This window comes from Lithobates pipiens, unplaced genomic scaffold (assembly GCF_037356315.1).
Source record: "Lithobates pipiens isolate NorthernLeopardFrog02 unplaced genomic scaffold, aLitPip1_a1.2 Scaffold_8, whole genome shotgun sequence".
In the NCBI taxonomy this organism is placed as follows: domain Eukaryota; kingdom Metazoa; phylum Chordata; class Amphibia; order Anura; family Ranidae; genus Lithobates; species Lithobates pipiens.
In genome coordinates, this window is record NW_027507903.1 from 67,009,395 (window position 1) to 67,023,723 (window position 14,329).

Sequence of the window (14,329 nt, forward strand, 5' to 3'; positions counted from 1 at the left end):
CCAACATGGGAATCAATACTGCCCTATCTGGAAAGAAAGTCAGAAAGGGTTCTTCCGAACCTAGATTCCTAATCTCAGAAACTCTCTTGGCTGAGGTTATAGCTACCAAGAAGATGGTCTTGAGAGTGAGATCCCTTATGGACAGAGGCTCCGTAGAATCCTTTCCAAGGTTTGAGAGAAAATCCAGCACTAAAGGGAGGTCCCATTTAGGAAACCTTGGTTTTCTTTGGGGTCTGAGCCTAGTAGCTCCCTTGAAGAATTGTTGTACCAGTGCATGGTTTGCCCAGGAAATACCCGTAAAGGCTGAAATAGCCGATACTTGGACTCTCAATGAACTGATAGCTAGAGGTAAATCAAGGCCTGTTTGAAGAAAGCTTAGTATGTCTTGTATTGTTGGAGAACTGCAAGAATTTTCTCTGGAGGACATATGGGCCGAAAACTTGGACCATATACGCTCATATACCCTATTAGTACTCCCGCGTCTGGAATTGAGAAGGGTTGGGATGACCTCTTCCGGACAACCAAGAGCTTCTAGCCTTTCCCTCTCAAAAACCATACCTTGAGGTTCAGACATGATGGGCATGGATGTAACCTTGTGCCTTGAGATAGCAAATCCGACCTGAGAGGCAGGGGAACTGGCTCTTGATAACTGAGGAGCAGCAGTAGAGGGAACCAAGGTCTGTTGGGCCAGAAAGGAATTACTGCGAGAATCTCCGCCTTCTCTGACCTGAGTCTCCGAAGGAATTGCAGGATCACCGGAACTGGAGGGAAGGCGTAAGCTGTCTGAAACTTCCAATGTTCTGTGAGGGCATCTATCCCATATGCCTGGGGATCCCTGAACCTTGAGTAATATTTCGGAAGCTTCCGATTGCACGGGGAAGCGAACAAGTCGACTTCCAGGGACAATCCTAAGGTCAGGAGCCAATCGAATACTTCCCGGTGTAGAGACCACTCGTTGTTGTCCAACTCGACACGCGATAGGAAGTCCGCCTGAACATTCTGCACCCCTGGGATGTAGACTGCAGAAAAGGTTGGACAAATTCTTCTGAGCCCAATTCATTATTGGCTCCGTCTCCTGTAACAGGGACCAGCTGCGAGTTCCCCCTTGCTTCTTTACGTAAGCCACCGCGGTTGTGTTGTCCAACCTTAGCATGACCGAGGCATTCGCTGTCAGATGATGGAATGACCGAAGCGCCTGGAAGGCCGCTCTTAGCTCCAGAACATTGGAGACGACTCTCTGTGATGGAAACGTCCACCTGCCCTGAGCGACCTCCGAAAGGCAGTGAGCGCCCCATCCTCGGTTGCTGGCATCTGAAGTTACCGTGACCCATGAGATGGGAATGATTGAATGGTGGTTGCGCAGGTTCTTCCCCTGTAGCCACCAAAGAAGAGACGTCCTCATGGCTGGAGTGAGGAATATGCGCTGTGTCTGGCTGGATAAGTCCCACTGTTGTAGAAACCCCTTCTGAAAGGGACGAGTGTGCCACTGGGCCCACTTTACCATGGGAATGGTGGCTGACATTGTGCCAATCACCCTCAGACATTGGAGAGCCGAGAGATGGGATGCTGCAAGGGCTGCATGAATCCTGTCTCGTATGACTCCAACCTTCTCTTCTGGAAGGGCGATAGTACCTTCTGCTGTGTTGAACTGCGCCCCTAGGAAAACAAGAGACTGAGTTGGATCTAGGTGACTCTTTTCTAAGTTCAGAAGCCACCCGAACTCCTGTAGAGTGGAGATGACTAGGTCTTTGTGCTCCAAGAGCTGATCTTTGTTCTGGGATAGCAGAAGAAGGTCGTCGAGATAGTGATGGAGACGAACACCTTTGACTCTGAGAAAGGCCACAACTGCCAAAAGAACTTTGGAGAAGACCCGTGGGGACGTTGTTAACCCAAAGGGAAGACATGTAAATTGAAGATGTTGAATGCCTACTGCAAAGCGGAGGTATTGTTGAAACTCCTTTGCCACGGGAACATGGAAGTAAGCATCCTTCAAATCGACTGATATCATCCAGTCCCCCAGATACACGGACTGCTGGATGGTAAGCAGAGATTCCATCTTGAACTTCTCTTTGCGAATGAAGGAATTGAGATGGGTCAAATCTATTACCGGCCTCCATGTGCCATTTTTCTTTTGAACCAGAAACAAAGGGGAATACATGCCCTCTCCACGTTCTTCTTCTGGAACGGGAACGGCTGCGCCTTGATCCAGTAAAGAGTTCACGTAGGTCAATAGGACTTGTTTCTTCTCTTTTGATTCTGGAAGATTTGTGGGAATAAATCTTAGCTTTGGGGTGCTGATAAAACCCCACTTGTGACCTGAGGAAATTGTTTTTACAGTCCAAAAATCCCGAATTGAGGCCGCCCAAACATGCCTGAAGTGGAGAAGACGAGCCCCCACCTGACAAGTTTGAGCGGGCCCAATTTCAAAAGGATTTCGCGGAATCCTGCTTGCCGGACGAACCCCCTTTTGAGGTATTTTTGAAAGAAGATTGCCTGGATCTCCATGACCTTGAGAATTCTCGACCAGGTCTATAGCTCCGCGCCTCCCTGGCACGATCAGGGCCTTGTCTTCTAGGAAATGGACGCCTTTGATTTTGAAGACGTCTGTCCTGGGGAAGAAACCCAGATTTCCCACCTGTAGCCCGGGATATGGCAGTATCCAGCTTGTTACCAAACAAAGATGACCCCTCAAAGGGAATACGGCACCAGGCCTGTTTGGATGCTGGATCCGCCAGCCATGGACGGAGCCATAACGCACGGCGAGCTGAGACTGCTGTTAACATATCCCGAGATATCAGGCGGATAACATCAATAGATGCCTCCCCCAAAAAGGCAGACGCCATCCTGATTTCTTGAATAGGGGAGTCTTTTGCTGATTCAATAGAAATACCCCTCAGGAATTCCTCTACAGAATCAGCCCAGGATTCTATGGCCTTGGATACCGCTGCCATTGCAAGCACTGGTTTGCAAGCCATTCCAGAAGTCAGATATATCCTCTTAAGGTCTGAATCGATCCGCCTTTCCAAAGGATCTTTAAAGGATACCGTATCCTCTAAGGGTAGGGTTACATATCTCACCAAACGCATGAGCGCTGCATCCACCAGTGGTGCTGACTCCAGGTGCTTCACATCCTCTTCTTTAAAGGGATATAATTTCAGGATTTTTGACTGCATGGAACCCTTTTTATCCACCTTGCTCCATTCCTCGGTAATAATGTCACCCAACTCTGAAAGGAAGGGAAAAAAATTGTCGCTCCTTATTGAGCTGTTTAAAGAACTTTCTCTGCTTTGGTGGGGAAGTAACAGGGTCTTCCCACTTCAGAGCCTCTCTCACTGCTTTGACCAATGAAGGCACCAGTCCATAGTCAAAACCTAAACCAGGATCCTCACAGTCAGATTCACTATCTGAGATGGGAGCAGATAGGCGGCTTGGCTGAGAGGATTCCCATGTCTCCTGCAATGGGTTCTCTCCAGGTGGAGGAGCCAATAATTCTGACGGGGATTCACACAGCTGTAGAGCATCCCTCTCCTGCAGAGACTCCTTCACAACCCGTCTTACTATTGACTCCAAACGCTGGTCTGCATCATCCCTTTCATCTGCAGCTTTGGAGAAGCAATGATCGCATAAGGATACGTCCGAAGGAACAGGCATCCTGCACCCCCAGCATGATTTTTCCGTACGCTTGCTGGAGTGAGCAGCAGGGGGGTGAGAATAATTCTTATTATGCTGTTCAGATCTTGACCTATGCTGGCTAGATCTTGAGGAGGATTTATGGCGGTGTGATCTTGATGATCCACTGCGTCTAGAAGTGTTAGGTTGTGGATCAGACCCAGAAGGGCTGTAAGGGTAAAACAGACAGAGAGAGAAAAGGATATACAGTCAATCCTACCTATGCCAAACACTCTCTCCAATATATAAAAAGCATAAATACTAAAGACCTACCTAACATGAGCGGGCTGGCCACTAGGAGGCAGTAAGGCGTCCATATTCACAATAAACCCACAGTTTAAGAAACACTGCAACTAAAGAGAAAAATAAAACACACATTTTTTTTTTTTTTAAAAAAAGCATTTCCCCAGCCTAAGGGACACGCTCTTACCTTAAACCGCCGCGCTGACAGCCCCGGGAAGTCGCTGCGACCACTGCAAACATTCCCAGGGTTCTGACAGCTTCCAAAGCCTTTTAAATTTGGCGCCCGTGACGTCATCGCCGACGTCAGACGCGAGGCGCTCGCGCGCATGCGCGGGAACCAAGCCTCGGTCTCATACCGGGTTCGCACATGCGCAGAACGCCTGCATAACCCGGAAGTAGGAGAGAGGTTTGCTGGAACGCGGAAGCGAACGCAAACGGCATGGAGGAGACCGCAAGACAAACAAAAGAAATACACACAAATACAATGCTGCCATGGATAGATAAAAGGCTCACCACTCCACCAACGATCACCTGGCCGAACGGACTGGAACACACACGCCATACCTCCAGCAGATAATGGTCACCCATAACAACGGGACACAGACCGTGCGCACTCAGGTAGGAAATCCTTTCTTCAGCGCTACTCTGCAAATACTCTCCATACCCTGCTTAACAGTCAGGGCCTATCGGAGGAAAATTTCTCAGTCAATCAGCCAATCGATCGTCGTGAAGTTTTATTTCCAGGAAAGAAACCATCTGGTCCTACTGGGGAGGACAAAAAAGGAACACTGATAGTGGCCAGGAGCAAAGATTTATGGGAGTTGGGTCCTATTGGGTAATCGTGGAGGCGGGGCTACCCACACGTATGCTGCCATGGAGCCTTTCAGGAAACAAATTATTTCATTACAATCTGGAAAACAACAGCTTAATGTTGCATGGGGGGGGGGGGAAATGACATACTACTACTGTTTTTCACTTGTCCTCCAGCAGATTTAGCCTAATTTGACACTGATGCGTTGCGGGAACCAGCAAGATTACAGCGCTGGTTCCCGCATCGCTCCTCTCCCGCAGGTAGTTCACACTGTCTTTTGAGAAAACTCTGCAGGTGTCATTGCATTGGTAATGACACCTACAGATCGGTTCACAGATCTCAGTGCGAATTGTGAACTCACACAGGAATCGGATTGCATAAATGAGAACACCCATACGATCCGATTCTAGTGCAGGAAAAAACAAGTCCCTGCACTTTTTCTGTACAAATCTAATGCGAGTTCAGCCATACACCTGTATGGCTGAACTCGCATCTCTCGCATGCGATCGGCAGCACGGGTGCGAATCACATGCGATATCTGATTGCACTGGTGTGAACCTGGGTGCACCCCCTTCATGACCAGGCCATTTATTGCACTGCTTTACTTTAACTGACAATTGCTCGGTCATGCAACGCTGCACACAAATGAATGAAGTTTATATAATTTTTTTCCCCTCAAATAGTGCTTTCTTTTAGTGGTATTTGGTCACCACTGGGCTGACTGAAAAAACTGAAAACATTAAAAAATATTTTTTTTTTTTTTTTTTTTTTTAACTTAAAAAAAAAAAAAAAAATCAAATTTCTTCATAAAAAGTTAGGCCAATGTGTATTCTGCTACATATTTTTGGGAAAAAATCCCAATAAGCGTATATTGATTGGTTTGCATGAATGGTATAGTGTCTACAAACTATGGTATATGTACTAGAATTTTTATTTTATTTTATTTTATACTAGTAATGGCAGTGATCAGCGACTCATAGTGGGACTGTCATAGTAATGCAGACATTCTGGCACTTTGTGGGAACTAGTGACACTAATACATTAATCAGTGCTAAAAATATACAATGTCACTGTACTAATGACCCTCGCTGGGAAGGGGTTAAAATCCGGGGCAATCAAAGAGTTAAATGTGTACCTAACAGTGCTTAGTGTGTTTACTTGTGGGGTGCTTTTACTAAAGGGATGTGTTGGCTTTTATTCCCTATGCAGGAAAACAAAAGCCAGCACATCCCCGCAGACAGGACAGAGCTCTCTATTGTTTACACTGATAGCGGTCTGTCTTGCCTTCCTCCTCGCCGATCAGTGGGCGCCGGTGGTCATCCATTGGCTGGTACCCGCTGATCGGCTTGTGCTGTGTCTAATCACAGCACAGAGGGCATTCCCCCTACCCGGAAGTGCCGGATTACGTACTAGTTGCATGATCTGGCACAGGGGAGCCACTCTGCTGCCGTACTCATACATGTCGGCACGTGAATATTGTGTCTTTACAAACAGGTTTCCATTTTCAGACACAAAGGTCAAACCCGTTCCCTGCTCCGGACTGGTGCTTTGCCCTCAAATGTTTTCCTAGGAAGGGCAGCATCGTGCCAGAGACAGAAGCTCTCAACCAGCGATGAGCTCAGGTATGTTCAGACATCAGGGTGTACCCTCCGGGAAGCTGTCAAAGCCAACAGCCAATCAAAGACAGTGTAGGAATTCCCCACTCTGCAGCCAAATGTATACACACCTTTTGCATACATGCAGCTGCAGGCCAGGGAATGCCTCTGTTGTCTATGATTGGCTGTTGGCTTTGATAGCTCAGGTGGGTTTGAACATGCCTGAGCTCATCCCTACTCTAAACGCATGGTGCTGCCAAAAGCATAACTAAAAGAAAACAACTTTAGCTTTAGGTAAAGTGGCCAGGGATTAGAACCTCTGTCAGGTTTTTACTGTTGTCTGTGTCCCTTAGGCAGGTTTACGCTCTCCAATGGCCTGCATACCAATACCATGTGGAATGAAAGTGAAGGTCAATCAAAAAAATTTGCCATCAATAGGGACACTTGTTCTTGTGGCAACTGCTTAGGAGGGGAATTTACTCACATTGGAAAGATATCTTTTCACTTCCTAAGGAATCTACAAAACAGGAAGTAAATGGAAGTTTTAAAGAAAATAGCCCACGCAGTCTAGGGGTCTCAGGAAAAAAAAAAAAAAAAAACGTGCAGCTTTTACAAATGTAATAACCGAATGCCAATTGTTTTTTCTTAGTAGTCATATTGCCTTTTTCACTGGGAATGCTGCACCGCAATCTAAGCCTAGCACACGGCTCCTGGTTGTGGTGCAGCCCCATTCACCTGAATGGGACATGTTTGGTGGCGGCACTGACCACTGAATGCAACTGAGGATCATTTTTGCCTCGACATGTGCACAACCCCATCTGGCTGCCGTTGCAGGTTAAGCGGGCTTCCCTGCAAGTACAACCTAATGCCGTGTACACATGGTCGGGCTTTCCGGCAGAAAAAGTCAGACAGAATCATTTCATTGGATATTCCGATCGCGTGTGGGTTTCATTTGCCTTTTTTCGAAAATTCTGACTGACCTAGAAATAGAATATATCGGGAAAACCGTTTGTCTGTATGCTGTTCCAACAGACCAAAAACGGGCAGCTACTGGCTATTAAACTTCCTTTTTCTAGTCCCATCGTACGTGTTGTACGTAACCGCGTTCTAGACGATCGGACTTTGGTGTGATCGTGTGTAGGCAAGATCGTTTCAGCGGAACTCCGTCGTAACTCCGTTGGAAAAACTGTCAGCGTTTATTCTGATGGAAAAAACGGTCGTGTGTGTATGCAGCATAGGTCTTAAGGTTCCATTCACAATTGTACGACTTGCCATGCAACTTTTGGACATCAAAGTTGCATGAAAGTCGTTCCCCATGTTTTCCAATGATAACCATTCATATATGTGTGATTTAAAGTGGCAGCGACTTCAAAGTAGTTATTGCACTACTTTGGCCCGACTTTCATGCAACTTGAGGGCCATAGACTTCAATGTTAACCCTCAAAAGTTGCATGAACGTTGTACCTGAATGTTATACAATGAAACAATTGTCCATTCTCACTGGTCAAAACCAAAGTCGAATCCAAGTCGCACCCATGCAAAGTTGCATCAAAGTTTCACCCCAAAGTTGGTGGAACTTTGGAGTCATACAAGTGTGAATGTAGCCCGATCTCTGCAGCCACACATCAGGAAAATATCTCACTGCCTGTGATTAGCGCAGCACCATGCCGACTTCCTGACAGGCTCTGCACGTGCAGTGTGAGAACACGCGGCAGCTCACCCCTGACCAAGAGGTAGTAAAAAAAAAAAAAAAAAAAAAAAAAAAAAAAAAAAAGAAGAAGAAGTGACTGCAGAGATCGGGTAATGTCTCACTGCCTGTGATTAGCGCAGCGCAGCGCTGCGCTGATCACGCCTGAGCTCATCCCTACTTGCCTGTAATGCGAATTGGATATGGAGAAACTGCATATGTGTGAACCCAGCCTAAAATGGAACTTAGCATTTAACGAGATATAGACAGCCAAGAAAAATCACAGCAGTTTTAACCTTTCCCCACTTTAAAATACACAAAAAAAATAAAAATAAAAAAAAAATAAAAAGGGGGGGGGGGGGGGGGTGTAGGTTTGGCTTTGTGGCTACACGCAAAAAAAAAAAAGTTTATGTATGGTCATGGTGTCAATCAGTTTACTGTCCTGGAGAAAAATAAATGCAGAAGATCATCAGGTCAATCGCTGTGGCAAACATTTTAACAGCCATGTAAATCTCTCTACTTTCCTAGGAATGGATTTTCCATCCAGAGGGAATCAGAATATTTTTTTTTTTTTTTTTTTTTTTTTTTAAATAGCACAAAGTTTATTCGAAATAATAAAACAAAGTGGGTACAGACATATCACACATGATAGTTACAACATACTTTTGGAGTTTGCCATCCAGGGTAGATATTACATCACAACATCTTAATTACATTTTGATATCGTGAAGTCCCCCCCCCCCCTGTGAAATTTCACCTTCACATATGGTACCAATAAGTATATACCCTCTTCTGCCTCGAAACACATACCTTCCTAAGCAGAGGTGACAAGACTCGGGCCTCATTGTCCATCACTATCAGAATCGTTTAAATTATTATTATTTTTTTTTTTGCTCAAAACTGTTCAATAGCACAAAATGCATCCTGCGATAATTCATAGATTCAGTGACGAAATCATTCGATCAGATTCTTACATGCATGCCCACCATTAGCTATAGAATGGAGCTACTCAGACATTGGCGGGGTTTCATAGGACGACATGACATTTCGTTCACATGGATGAAATACGTATGCCTTGGCTGCGTTTGCCCGCACAGGAGTTCCATGCATCCCCATGTAGGCAGTCCAATTCGTATCAATATGAGCTCCAAATGCAGATAGCGTGCATTCGGCGTCATGCACCTGCATGGCTGTCAAATTGTAAACAGTGGCAGCATGCATGCAGCAACTGCATCCCAATTGACATAAATGGGACTGCCTGCCATGGAACACCTGTGCAGGCAAATACGGCCCTCACATACGCTATAGCAGTGGTCATCAACCCTGTCCTCAGGGCCCACTAACAGGCCAGCTTTTATGTATTACCTTGGGGAGATGCAGAATAGAATACTGCAATCACTGAGCAGCAAATGATATCACCTGTGATGTACTTCAGGTATCTTGCAAACCTGGCCTGTTAGTGGGCCCAGAGGACAGGGTTAATAAACACTGTGCTATAGTACACCCATATGAACAAGGGCCAATTTCTGTTGAACCTCGAAAACCCCTTTAACCATCTACACACCACACAGACAGAACAGACACTGACCTATTTCTCTCCGGAGCCGATGCTTTGCAGACCCCCCATGGGACAAGGCCTGGTACAGCAGGTGCACAGAAGCCCACAGCAGCAGGATGAAGGTGCATATTCCTAGTAGAACCCTTCGTGGTCTTCTCCATCTGCCCTCCTGTCCTCCATCCATTACAGCTACCTTCATGGTTTGCTCTCAGCAGCTCCTGGCTGTCTCTGCCATGTACTAAGAGAGAGGCCAAGTTAATCCTCATCATGTGAGGCAGGGTGTCCTGTCCACATGCACCAATTAACCTCCTCAGGGGGCTCCATCAAACCTCATTACAAGAGGGTCATGAATGCGTCCCTGAGGGGAGACATTGAATACAAAGTGCTCAATAGTTAAACTCAGATGATGCTCAATCACGAGCTGTGTGAAACTTGGAATTCACAGAAATATTTCACCGGAGGCTTGAAAAAAAACAGAGACAAGCCCCATTTATAATGCCGAGGTAGGAGTGATGATGATTATTATAAAACTTGCATGAGAACTTTTATATAAATGACATAGAAAGATTGCAAGGCTATGAGAAAAAACATTTTTAAAATCCCAATTTTGAATGTATTGTAGGGGCTTATTCATAGGTGAGGCTGTACTGCGCCACGGTCTGTGGTGGATCCGTTTTCAGAAGGCATTTGACAGGGGGTGGGGAGGCAAAAAGTCTCCTCGCCACTTGCTTTAATTCTCAAAATGCCAACCCACCACAACCTGGGCCTTTCATGCAATTGCTTGTTTGGGTTTAGTGTAGTGTTGCCACCTCATCCCTTTAAACCCAAACACATATTAATCACACAGGTTCTGGGGCTGATTAAGGTGGTAATTAATCTCACTTGGTGCCTTATCTGCATTTATTAGCCTCAGAACCTGTGTAATTCATATGTGTTCGGGTTTAAAGGGATGAGATGGCAACCTTAGTTTGGTGGTGGTACCACCTGCCAAATGCAACATGCCATCAACTTTGGCGTTGTGGGAGTGACATGGGGGCAGCTGCATTTCTGTGTTTAGGTGGGTGGTCGGGAGGTGGTAAATCGTAAAACTGAGGCTCATCCACCTGCTTTTACCACCCTACAGCCACCAATGTGAATGAGCTCTAAGATTAAAGTGTCACTAAAGGCAAAAAAAAAATTTATGTTGGCCATACGTTAGCCAAAAAATTGGTTGAAAATCTGTAATTTGGACAGTTCGTTTGTTTTTTCCCAATTAATGGGCACACATAGAAAATCGGTTTCAACTTTATAGAGCTGAAATAAATCAAAGGAACAGGTTGGAAAATTCTGCCGAACAAACAATAAATGGAAAGGTTTCTCACCCGAACTGATTGCAGTAGGCATATGTGACAAAAACGAAAAACTGATTCATTTATGTTCATTAAACAATTTATTGATCAAAATTTTGCTATTACATGATGGCAAAAACGTTTGCTCTCACGGCTGAGTGTCCCTTTGATGCTAGCTTGTTGGCAGTCAGCTGATATGCAGCACACTGACGTCAATGGGATGCTAATGAGATGATTGTGAGAAAGGTGGTTGAATCTGTCCTGTCAGATAGATACAAGATTTAACTTGATTCTGGAGGACTGGGCTAACTCAGCTCCATATGGTCCAGGATTGCAATGTGAGTGTAGCACCCCCTAGCGTGACTATAGTGCTAGTGATAGGTTTTTTGTTTGTGTTAGTATAGATCAATTTTCAAGCTTAGCTGGCAGCCAAGCCTGTGTATTTTTCTGGGTTGGGTGAGTGACTTAGGGAGGCTGGATGACTCAGCAGCAGTTTCCCTGGTAACTACTCAGTGCTTGCTGGAAACTTGGAGGAGTCGAGGAGGAACTAGCTGGAGTACTCCGAGGGCCCTCGCCAATCCCTAACAGAAGGGTTGGCAGGGGGCAGGCCCCCTAAATACTTAGAGTCAGCCCAGTAGGGGAGTGTGGAATTTGGGTGGAGGATGGAGATGGATTGTTAGGCTGTCAGGGCCTTTCAGAGTAACTCTCCAGTCTAGGAGGGTGAACTCAGGACTGGGCTTTGTGCGGAAGGGACCCCTTCTCATGACACACAGAGGCATGGGAGCAAGGAGAAGACAGCAGGAGGACACTACTGGGCAAATCTCCAGGGAGAAAGACAGACAGCCACGTGTGCTGGTGAGTGTTGCAGTCAGAGGACTGAGAGGCCTGCCTGAAGGGACTGGGTGCAAGCAGTCTGGGATGGATGCAGAGTCAGTCTGGGAGGACTGTGGAGAGGTAGCGAGGGCGGTTAGTGAAAGGGGCAGTTGCAGCCAGGCGGGCTGGCAGTGCTTGAAGAGGTGGTACTGGGAGCAGTAGTTACAGGATTAGGACAGCTAGAACCAAGACCTCTATTTTTGCTACACCAAAAGGGGCCCACGGTCCCTGCCTGCAAAGGGCATTTGTTTTGGATCTGACTCAGTTAGTGTCAGATCATAAAATCAGTGCTAGCTGGTCCTGGAAGTTGTTCTACTAGCAAGTCTGTGCTGGTGGTGGAAGAAAGGCATGTGTATATACTAAATGTATATAGTTGAGTCCCTGAAGAGTTTCTACTGATCCAGTGGGCATCCCATAATAACCCTTCCCCATCCAAGTTAAATTCCGCTAAATCAAAAAACAAAAAAAAACAAAGCTGCAAGGGCTGCTTCTTGTCTCAGAAGTAATTGAGAAATTCATGTGCCTGGCTGTGCAGGGTGAGAGATAGCCAACATTCACCAGAGATTCCTGCAGGTATAGCGCCAACTATCTGCACCCACTGGACCTTAAACCATGTTATTCTATGAGGATGAATTACTAAAACTGCAAGGATTATTCTTAGGGCTTGTATTTACTTGTGCCTGGGGGTGGTAAAACCATGCAGTTGAGCCAAACGTTTACCCTCGCAGCAAAGGTAACGGTCTGGAGTGTGCATATGCTGCAGTAGGAATTAAAAACCTTGTCGCATTTGGGGGGTAATACCTCCCTCTGAATGCCACCAATTCAAGTGAATAGGGTTGTGCTGCCACTGCCCGCAACCTTTTTCCATGCATGTGGTGGTGAATAATTTAACCGATTCCCGTCCACACTATAGCCGAATGACGGCTACAGTGCGGACCTACTTTGCCGGGACACCTTCATATGATGTCCTCCCCTGCTTGATGGCCTGCGATGCGATGGCCCTGTGATCAGCGAGTCTATGAGACTCGGCTGATCAGAGTAAAGGGTTGATCCCAACCCCTTACCATGTGATCAACTGTCAGCCAATGACAACTGATCATGTGATGTAAACAGAGACGGTAATCTGCAATTTTTTTCCTACGCTAGCGTGAGGAGAAAATAAGCCGATCACCAGCAGCTGTCAGAGGGACATCGGTCCCGATCGCGGGATCATCTGTGCCACCTGCCAGTACACAACAGTGCCGCCTACCAGTGCCCACCAGCGGCACCTACCAGTTCCCACAGTGCCACCTATCAGTGCTCCCAGTGCCACCTATCAATGCCACCAATCAGTGCCTCCTCACCAGTGCTGCCTATCCTAGCAACATGGTGTGGCTGCAATCGCCACGCTGCACGCTAGAGTGGCCATTCTAGGACGACATCATTTGATGTCTTCCCAGAACGAGAGCCGCACCACCCCTCCATCATTTGACGATGGGCAAGCGGTTAAGGAAGCTCATCCAATATGAATCAGACATGATGCATTTTTTTGTGGAACTAAAGTAAAAAAAAAAAAAAACATTGCTGACAGATAGACTTTTACATCAGAAGAGACTTTGTGGGGGTCAATGGGTAAAAAATTATCTGGGTACATATATCAATCATTTGCAAAAGTTTCACAATTCCTCACTGTAATTTTATTAATATGTTTTGTTCTTTTTTTCTCCCAGGAACATCAGTGCCATCTAGTGGCAATAGTATAATATATATATATTTTTAAATAGAGGTATATCAGGAAAAAAAATCCACATTATTACCACTAGATACCACTAGATACTAGATTACCACTAGATGGCGGTGACAATCCTTGGAGAAAAACATACAAGGAAAACTATGCTGAAGATTCACAGAGCCCATACAAGTCACTGACATATTCTCACAAATGTTTTTGTACATAGACCCCTGTATGTGCAGTGGTGCCTAGAAGTAAATGATAGGCCACTTTGTGACAATTTAATACAGTTTTAAAAAAAAAAAGTAAAAAAGAGGTAAACCATGACTTGCATTGTGAAAATACACGACCCCACCACCTCCACTGCCCACATAGAATGGACACCAGCCTAGGGTTGCCACCTTTTCTTCATGCCAAACCCGAACACTTTTGCAGCACATGGCATTTTTTATTTTTTTTTGCTGTATCTACTATAGGATTATAAAAGATCTGGCATACATTTAGATACCCCAAGGAGAGTAGTAATGTAGCGTGTAATGTAATGTAGTGTGTGCCTTGACAAACCGTGGGCATGACCAAATTGCTCTTGCTGACATTATCACCCCACCCTTCAGTCAAACCTGCTCCCAAACAGCTACCCGCAGCTCCCGGATGGCAACAGATTTGTGTATGACTATCTCGGTTACTTGGGGAGCCACAGCCTAGTCTGAATAATGTGTCCGGGTTTTGGGTGGACTGAAACCTGGACACGTGATTCAAAACCCAAACTGTCTGGGTGAATCCTAGACAGGTGGCAACACTATACCAGCCAGCCCTCGAAATAAACAACTTGTTTTGCTATGTGGGTTGGTGTG

General features: G+C 45.9%; 1 protein-coding gene across 1 annotated transcript in view; it reads right to left on the reverse strand.

Moving 5' to 3' along the window:
- SLC24A5 (solute carrier family 24 member 5) overlaps window positions 1-9,861 on the reverse strand; it is a 93,473-nt gene extending 83,612 nt beyond the window's left edge. Inside the window, exon 1 of the mRNA XM_077473478.1 lies at window positions 9,594-9,861. Within this exon, the coding sequence (XP_077329604.1) occupies window positions 9,594-9,762 (169 nt within the window). The 5' untranslated portion in view covers window positions 9,763-9,861. The remainder of the gene's footprint in view (window positions 1-9,593) is intronic.
- Window positions 9,862-14,329: the final 4,468 nt, after the last annotated feature.